The sequence below is a fragment of the Ammodytes marinus genome (genome assembly GCF_949987685.1).
Source record: "Ammodytes marinus genome assembly, chromosome: 17".
NCBI lineage: Eukaryota > Metazoa > Chordata > Actinopteri > Uranoscopiformes > Ammodytidae > Ammodytes > Ammodytes marinus.
In genome coordinates, this window is record NC_137221.1 from 259,866 (window position 1) to 269,865 (window position 10,000).

The 10,000-nt window shown below is 37.0% G+C and overlaps 1 protein-coding gene across 1 annotated transcript in view; it reads left to right on the top strand.

Annotated features, from left to right (window-relative positions):
• The window catches only part of LOC307264623 (collagen alpha-1(XIV) chain-like), a gene marked incomplete at its 5' end in the record, with an annotated part of 42,723 nt that extends 32,961 nt beyond the window's left edge, over positions 1–9,762 (top strand). The window contains 4 exon segments of the mRNA XM_080046064.1: positions 578–766; positions 1,529–1,606; positions 2,306–2,461; positions 7,283–9,762. Coding sequence (XP_079902190.1) covers positions 578–766; positions 1,529–1,606; positions 2,306–2,461; positions 7,283–7,563 — 704 coding nt within the window. The 3' untranslated portion in view covers positions 7,564–9,762.
• Positions 9,763–10,000: the final 238 nt, after the last annotated feature.

Here is a 10,000-nt window from a genome sequence, read left to right on the forward strand (position 1 = left end):
GCCACTTGTGTCATGGTTGTTGTGTCCTTAGGAAAGACACTTCACCCACCTTGCCTCGTGTGACTCTGTATGACTGCTGTATGTTTGAGGTGGTGGTCTGAGGGGCCGATGGCGCTGAATGGCAGCCACGCTTCCGTCAGTCTGCCCCAGGGCAGTTGTGGCTACTATGGTAGTTTACCACCACCAGAATGACTGTGTGTGACTGAATGGAACCTGAAACCCTGTAAAGCGTCTTTGAGTGCCTTGAAAAGCGCTATATAAATCCAATCCATTATTATTATTATTATTATTATTATTATTATTATTATTATTATTATTATTATTATTATTATTATTATTATTATTATTATTATTATTATTAAGTTAGAATGTACCCAATTTTTTTTTTAATTTTGTTCAAAAGATACTCTTCATTATAGATAATGTATTTTACACATTTTCCCTAAAGATTAACTACTGTATGTTATCTTTATATAACGTTTAATTTTTATCCTAAAATGTATCTTCCCAGGCCATATGCCACACAAAAAACAAAAGAATTATAAAATACTAATGTGATTGTTTAATGTGTATTCAGGCCACATGGCGCGGTACAGCTCCATCCTAAACAGCGTTCCCTCCCCACCGGTGTCTATCCGCACGGTGCCCGGCCCCCCGGGAGAGTCGGGCCGGCCGGGGACTCCAGGGTCTCAGGGGGAACAAGGCCCCCCGGGCAGACCTGGGTTCCCTGGGCAGAACGGAGTCAACGGGCAGCCGGGGGAGAGAGGTAGGGGACACAGAATTTAATTTTTATTTTTTTTTATTTAAAAAAAAAAAAAAAAAATGATTACTATTTTATTTTATTAATCCATTCTCTTATTTTATTTTATTTTTGTATTAATATTGTATTATTATTATACAATTGTTTTATTATTATTATTATTATTATTATTATTATTATTATTATTATGTGTTTTCTTTCTATTTTTAATTATTATTATTTATTCATTTATTTTATTTATTTATTTTGTCTCTTAAAACCTTGTTCAGCTGCTCACTTAAATTACTGCTTTTATTTAAATTTGGTTTATAATAAATCGATACTTTATTGTATTAAGTTATCATCAAGTTCATTAAGTTAAAGAGAATTGTGTTGGACAGAACGAAGTCAACGGGTAGCCGGGTGAGAGAGGTACAGAAACAGACAGTTATTTTTTATTTTTTTATCTAAAACAATTTTTTGTCTGTCTGTCTGTCTGTCTGTCTCTATCTATCTATCTATCTATCTATCTATCTATCTATCTATCTATCTATCTATCTATCTATCTATCTATCTATCTATCTATCTATCTATCTATCTATCTATCTATCTATCTATCTATCTATCTATCTATCTATCTATCTATCTATCTATCTATCTGTCTGTCTATCTATCTGTCTGTCTGTCTGTCTGTCTGTGTGTCTGTCTGTCTGTCTGTCTGTCTGTCTGTGTGTCTGTGTGTCTGTCTGTCTGTCTGTCTGTCTGTCTGTCTGTCTGTCTGTCTGTCAGGTCATGGAGGAGAGAAGGGAGAGAAAGGAACTCAAGGTGTCGGAATCCTCGGCCCCAGGGGACCAACAGGACCGCCAGGTAAAGAGTGTGTGTGTGTGTGTGTGTGTGTGTGTGTGTGTGTGTGTGTGTGTGTGTGTGTGTGTGTGTGTGTGTGTGTGTGTGTGTGTGTGTGTGTGTGTGTGTGTGTGTGAGATTGTTCTAGATTCACACAATCTGAAAGAAGTTCATCGTAGCAGCTTTAAAAATTATGAAAACAATTATAAATTATAATACTAATAAAAAAATGTATCTTTTTTAAACACGTTTTTTAATCACATCCCCCCTAGTCTGGCTTGACCACTTCCGCCAGCGTCTATTAAGCGCTGGCGTCGGCAAACAACGCTACGCCTCCATTGGCTGCTTCCCGGGGTTAGCCCCGCCGTAGATGATTGTGATTGGTTTAAAGAAATAAAAACAGGCCAGCCCAGTTTCCCCCCCGAATAGACGGCTCTAAACGGAGTGCTTCCAGACCATACTACTTGCTGTAGTTTGGTCTGGCTTTGCGAGACTACATCCCCCCCTACCCTCCCTCTTAATCACATCCCCCCCTACCCTCCCTCTCTGGTCTCAATGTGATTTACCTGTATAAATAAAGGTAAAAAAAAAATAATAATTAACTAATATATTTCCTCCCCCTCTCTATATGTACTTATAAAGCTGGTGTGTGTGTGTGTGTGTGTGTGTGTGCAACTTTAAAGCTATAGTGCGTAACTTTAAACCCTCTCCCCCCCCCCTCAGGCCCGTCAGGTCAGGGTCGCCCGGGCAGCCAGGGCCCCTCTGGTCGTCCTGGTAACCCCGGAGCCTCTGGCAGACCGGGGGTTCCGGGGACCGTCGGCCCGGCCGGACCACCGGGCTACTGCGACCAGAACTCCTGCATGGGGTACAACGTGGGAGGTACGCACTGAGACTGTTTACGCACTGTTTAGGCTTTAATACAGGGTTATTATATTATATACGCAATGAAGCTTTAATTCACTGATATTATATTATATACTTACTTGATTTAATGGGCTGCAACGTGGGAGGTACGCACTGAGGCTGTTTACGCACTGTTTAGGCTTTAATTCACTGATATTATATTATATACTTACTTGATTTAATGGGCTGCAACGTGGGAGGTACGCACTGAGGCTTTAATATAGAGTTAGCTTAGTATAAGACTTTAATACACTGATATTATATTATATTTACTAAGGCTTAAATACATGGTTAGCTTAGTGTAACAGGCTGTAATGGGATACAACGTGGGAGATACGCACTCTACCTTTAACATACTGTTATATATACATTATATACGCACTGAGGCTCTAATATAGAGTTAGCTTAGCATAAGACAGGGTTAGTTTAGTGTGATATTAGCTGCTGTACGGGCTACATCGTGGGAGGTACGCACGCTAGCTTTAATATACTGTTATAGATACATTATATACGCACTGAGGCTTTAATACAGGGTTAGCTTAGGTTGAGACAGTTTACACACTGAAGCTTTAACGTTTTAACACTGTGTTATTTAGCTTATCATATATTTACACTTTATATAAAGTATTTATAGAGTTTTGATTGATTAATCAATGTGGGAAAACTGTTTGAGCAACTAAAGGTGCAGTCAGTGATTCTGGAGAATGCTTGTGGTGAAAATTAATTTTTAGGGAATATCAGTGAATATCTCCTCACGATCCACTACCTGTCTGTACTGTGTGTAAGAAGGAAAAAATCAGGTGTTAATACACAGCTTAGGCTCTGTAAACTGGTATGTAAACAAAGGGTATGTAAAAAAAAAAAAGTGGGCCTACCAAAACTAGCTAAATGTCCATTAACAGCGCGCACATACAGTACAGACAGGTAGTGGATCGTGAGGATATATTGACAAAAAGTGATTTTGACAACAAGCGTTCTCCAGAATCACTGACTACACCTTTAAATCATGTTGTAAACTGTATAAATTGAGCATGAAATCCTTGTTTTAATGTGTCTTCTGGATTTAATATATCTTTAAGTGAATTGTTTCATTTAGTCGGTTTCGTTTCATATTGAACAGTCACCACTAAGTTAAACAAGCTGCATGTAACTGATCACTCATCCGTCCCACACTCACTGGTGTACTTGAAGGTTACACACCTTGAAATACAATCACTGTTAAGATGCAGAATTCTGCTTAAGGACTGTTCAGGCGCATATTAAAAAAATTGGAATATCAATGAAAAGTTTAAAAAAAAAACGTAATTAAACTGAAAATGTTAAAGGCCTACTTCACCGGTTTGAATATGAAGGTGTATTGAATTCTGAGATCCTATGTAGTATAAATGTGCAATTTTTTTTTAAATCGGTTCATCCTAGCCTGAGAAAAGGCAGAAAGAGTGTTTTTTTTAACCCTATATTTCTCCTTCTGCATGCCACACACACAACAACAACATCATTTAAGAATAAGTAAAACATAAAGTGAAATAAAACTTGATAAACATACTTTTCAGATGGTCGACATTTCTGTATTATAAATATATTTTCTTTTTATTGCTTTTAGATTTATTTGTTTTGAAGTTTTTACACTTGTGAGTTTTTGTTAGGAATAAATAAAACCAGATACACCATGTTAGTCATTTTCAGAGTTGAGCTAAGTGAGAGAAATGTGATTTGGGTGAACCATCCCATTAAGTTGAACTTGCATGTTCAAACAGAGCAAGCAAAGCAAGGCAAGTTTATTTCTATAGCACAATTCAGACACAAGGCCATTCAAAGTGCTTTACAGGGTCATGAAATACATCAAGATTAAAATACATCAAGTATAGAATAGACATTAGAAGGGAGAATGTAAATATGACTTTAATCTATTTCCGTGGGACTCTAACCTACCAGTAATTTACCAAACAGGAATAGAAATAAAACATTTAAAAGCGACCAAATCAGTGACCGAATTCTGCATTTTAACAGTTTCATGAGTCAATATGATGAGTGTGGGGTTTAATCCCTGGAGAGATGCTTCATGGAGGGTTTTCTTATGAATATATCACTGTTTATTACAATACTGAAATAAAAACAGTTTATTATAATAATTAAATACTACAGGACTTGACAACAGAGCAATAATTAATTACCTTTAGAAAATTTTACACAAAAAAAATTGGCAGAGATTTTTTATTTTTAAAATCTCAAATGTGTTAATTAGATGTCCCTCTATACTTAAACTGTGCTTTAAGCAGTAAAACTCACACGTTAAATTATATTTTAACAAATGTATAGTTCATCACATGCATTTGAAATAATATTAGGGCCATGGGTGAATAAAAAAATTAGGATAAAGTTTTTTTCCCGTTTTTCACAGAAAAAAATTTAAATCTTGAGAATGGGTTTTTCAAGATTTACATTTTTTCTGTGTATGTCTCACCACTTAAACGTATCAGCAAAACATTATATAACTAATTATTCCAGTGATATACGTATAGAAACCCCTGAATGAGCATCTCTCCATGTTAAATGCATGTTTATATTATTATCTCTACATTGTGAATGCATGAATGTGTTATTAACCGTTCATGTGTTGAGATTAGAGTTCACACAGTAAGCTTGCAGCCTGCGCGATCGGCATGTGAGTAACTTCTGCATGTTTTTGTGTTTGTGTGTGTGTGTGTGTGTGTGTGTGTGTGTGTGTGTGTGTGTGTGTGTGTGTGTGTGTGTGTGTGTGTGTGTGTTTGTTTGTTATCGTTACTGTCTTTACATGTCTGTCTGTCTGTCTGTCTGTCTGTCTGTCTGTCTGTCTGTCTGTCTGTCTGTCTGTCTCTGTCTGTCTGTCTGTCTGTCTGTCTGTCTGTCTGTCTGCATCGTTTGACTACTTTTTCTCTCTCTGCAAATCCTCATAGCAGTATTTCAGTGACTACTAATAAGTTTATTTGACCAACAGTTGTATTTGCACCTGATTTTTCTTCACTCCATAATCATAATCAATTGTATTTAATTGTGTAAACAGGACTGAGCCTAGACATTGTAAATATGAATTCTCATTGACACTATCGTCTTCTTTTGACTTTTTCTTCTAGATTACGATCGTCAGTCATAAAACTACAGTATTCACCAAACTTAATGTAAACTAATACGTAACACAAATTATTTATTTTAATCGTTAAATCTCTTCTAATTGACAAAATTCTTACTAGAAATCTTGCACGTTGATTTAACCTCATAATTTAGATACCTTGTAATTTGAAAAATACCACTTGAAAAATTTCCCCTACTTAAATTTTGACTATTTGAATTGAATGTGAATTCATTTATAACAAATCTAATAAATGCCTTAAAGGGACACTGTGTAAAATGTTAAGTAATTCATTAGCTCAAATCAATATCCTCATTCATAAATATGTCCTCATTGGTGTAAAATCACCTCTGCCAATAATCGGAATTATCCTCCTGAGCGGAGAATTACAAATATTAATGTTACATTTTGTCCATTGAGCGGGCAAGTCTTATGGAGGAATCCATGTTTTTGGAATGTCATCAGGTGCATTGTTTAAAATGTAGAATTGTTCTTGTCCTTGAAGGCCACTGTAGCTTCGGTTATTATTCAAAAGGGGTGGGGTTACCCAGGGACCGTTGCATTCTAGAACTTTCTAGAATTTTCTAGAACTTTCTTGATGATGTCACATTACACAGTGTCCCTTTAAATATCTCATAATAAATAAATACATTTTTAGCTTATTTTCACTTTTTAAAGGTGCAGTGTGTAGAATGTATTTGGCATTTTTCAGAACAGACTTGGTAGAAATTTAATATAATATTCACAAGTTTGTTTTAATTGGTGTAATTTTTTATTTACTTTTTTCATGATCGATGATGCCATCTTTAGTAACTATAGCTTCTTGTCCTTGAAGGCCACCGTAGCTTCTGTAAAATTCTCCCAAAAAGGAATCGGATAGCAAGGGAGCGTTGACATCTACAATCTCACCACTAGATGCTGCTAAAATACTTATTATTACACACTGTATCTTTAAAATGACAGCTGTTAAATCTTACATGTATCCTTCTATTCACTCTAGCTATATGCCTTTAGTCCGTAACATTGGTAATCTTAAAGGTTCTCCGAGGAACTTTAAATTTTTGTTAATTCTAGCGCCCCCCCCTTGGACAAAAGCGGTAGTGTTTTTACTACGCCAGCTGTTGTTCCTGGGTGAGCGTATACCCATGACAAAGGCAATAAGGAAAAATATAGAAAAATAGCATTATTTGCACTGATGGTCTCGTTTGCTTGTTTCATGTAATTTATGATCATCTGAGGACAAATTAGACTGTTTCAGAAATATTTAAAAGTTCCTCGTGGCTACTTCAACCAACCTTTTATTAACCATTTTGTTACTGTTGCTAACTGTTGTCTTTGTGTGTCTCTTGCTTTCTTCCCACTTCCTATCTCTCTAACCAATCAAACCCCCAAAATCCAAAAAAATAAAAAATCCTTTCTACATGTGTTGTTCGGTGATGATGGATGGTGTGGATTTGGGCGCCATCTTTGTTGTGGGCACCTTTTGGATATTGGGACGCCATATTTTTAATTTGGGCGCTCTCTCACTGACTGTCTGTCTGTCTATGTGCCTATATACCTTGGCCTCCTTTCCTTTCCTGTCCTGTCCTGGCTTTTTGCAATTGGTTGGCAAAAATGGCAAAAAAAAATAAAAAATTCAGGGCAACGTGGCGAAGATGATGAAATTGACAGCGAGGCCTTTCCTTCAGTCCAACTGCCGCCAAATTCGTACCAAAACTACGGAGAGCTCGAGGAGGAGGACCCGTACAGATACTACCAGCCGAACTACCCCGCACCCCGCCCTGTAGCCCCCGACGACCCAGAAGCACTGCTGGCCTTGGAGGAAGAAGGGGACATCGAAATGGCTTCTCCCGGAGTTAGGCGCAGCGCGAGAGGCTCGGAGGACCAGAATCAAGAGAAGAAGAAAGAGATTGTGGGCCCGAAGAGACGGCTAAAGAAAGCAGCGAGGAAGACGGGACTAGTGAAGTGAGAGTGGAGAGGAGAGGAGAGAGCTGGTAATGTTACAAGGACCCAAAATATGTAATAGATAAAATATAAGACAATTGCAAATTGTAATAACTGGGAGATAATGTCGAGTGCAGCTGAATTTCGTTGTATTTTTTCTACGATGACAATAAAGAATCTGTTCTTATCTTAATGTTTAACACTAATTTACAATGAGGGGACATTAATTACCACTTTTAATCTATAAATCATTGACGCACACTTTAAAGTGGCTACCAGGAATTCAATTTCAGTTAGTATTAACTCTAGCTCCCCCCTTTGGACAAAAGCGGTAGGGTTTTTACTATGCCAGCTGTTGTTCCTGGGTGAGCGTATATACCCGTGACAAAGGCATTAAGAGAAACTACGTTAAAAAAGCATTCTTCTTTGCACTGATGGTCTCGTTTGCTGTTACATGTAATTTATGATCATCAGAGGAAAAATGAGACTGTTTCAGAAATATTTAAAATTCCTCGTAGCACCTTCAACGTAAAAGATTAAAATAGAATAAAATTTAAAATTAAGTTAACATTATCGACCAGTTATTACATTTTGGGTTTGTTTACATTTTTTTTAATTGTATTTTTGGGTCGTTGTTACATTCCGGTCTCTTAAAGGGCCGCACACGCTGTTTTCTGATTGGACCGTTTGCAGCGGTCTAAGGACTAATCAACTAAGTGCCTGATTCAGAAGATTTTCTTATGGACATTGTAGATGGGTCGGGGTGGGGGTTTAAAAACTGGGAATATTTTTACTCATCTAAGTTTAATGTATATGTTTTCTTGTCTCTGTAAATTCAAAAATAAAATCTTAAAGCTATAGTGCGTAACTTTTTCATATCAATAAATGTCTGATACATTCAAGTTATTGTCGAAAACAAATTGACACAAAGTTGATTATCAAGCCTATTATCAGCTCCACAAAACTCTCTCTGTATTTCTCAGTATGGCAGCGTTTACAAACTGGTGCCCCCCTTCCCCCTCCCTCTCCCCCATGACACTGGTACAGGAGCTCAGAAAAATCCCCAAGAAGAGCCCAAGAAATGTTTCAGTTGTTGATTCTACTGCTAAGAACGTACAGCAGAAGGTATAAAATCCATGTGCCATCACTGAAGGTTTTACCTCATGTAGATGCACCGACAGTGTTGTTGTAATGACTCAGAATTCCTTATAGGGAGGCGATGTAAGTTACGCACTATAGCTTTTAAAATGTATAACTTTTTTTTTCTTCATTTTTCATGTGATGTTATTCATGTGTTCATAAAGCCATACATACGTGTTACCGTTATATATAAAGTACAATTTTTTTTAGTTTTTTTTGTGAATTTCGTCAATTTCAAATTCAAATTGTGACAGTGTTAAGCTCAAACTGATGGTGCTCTGTATTTGAGAAAATTGATAAAAATGAAATAAGTTGTAAAAAAATATACAAACAATAACATCTAATGTGTGAGTTTAATTTTATAATATTTCTTAGTAAATGTATTTTCGGTTTCTGGATCTTGTCGTAAAATTAATAAAATGTTTAACATTTATCTAATTTAAAAGGTGCTCCGAGGAACTTTCCAGTTTGTGTTAATTCTAGCGCCCCCCTTTGGACAAAAGCGGTAGTGTTTTTACCACGCCAGCTGTTGTTCCTGGGTGAGCGTATACCCATGACAAAGGCATTAAGAAAAACTATATAAAAAATATAATTCTTTGCACTGATGGTCTCATTTGCTTGTTACATGTCATTTATGATCATCAGAGGAAAAATTTGACTTTTTCAGAAATATTTCAAAAGTTCCTCGTAGCACCTTTAAGTTAAACTAGATGCCATCTGTTCTAGGTTATCTGTTGTTGAAATTAATCTGAATTCAATCAAAGGTTCAATTTCTTAAATGTTATGTAATTTTTTCCGATATCAACTCACATAAAACGTGACGTCTAGTTATTCGGAGACATAAAAAAAAGTGTGTCTCGTCTATTCGCCAGTGTGTACATGATGTTTTTAACTTTTCAGAGTGATATAAATTACCCAAAAATGCAACTTTTTCCATGATTAAAACACTGTTAATGGTTTGGTGAGGAGTGTAAACAAACCGCCGCTGACCAAGATGTGTTTTAAAAGAATATAATAAATCAAGGAAGTAATTTATTTTTTACTTGATTTTTTTTCTCAAAACAATAAAACTGAAGTACAACCATTGGTGTTGTTTTTTTGGTTCTGTGTGTGTGTGAGGGTGGGAGGGGGGGGGTCTGTGTGTGTGTGTGTGTGTGGGGGGGGTCTGTGTGTGTGTGGGGGGGGGTCTGTGTGTGTGTGGGGGGGGGTCTGTGTGTGTGTGTGGGGGGGGTCTGTGCGTGTGTGGGGGGGGTCTGTGTGTGTGGGGGGGGGGGTCTCTGTGTGTGTGTGTGGGGGGGGGGTCTCTGTGTGTGTGTGTGTGT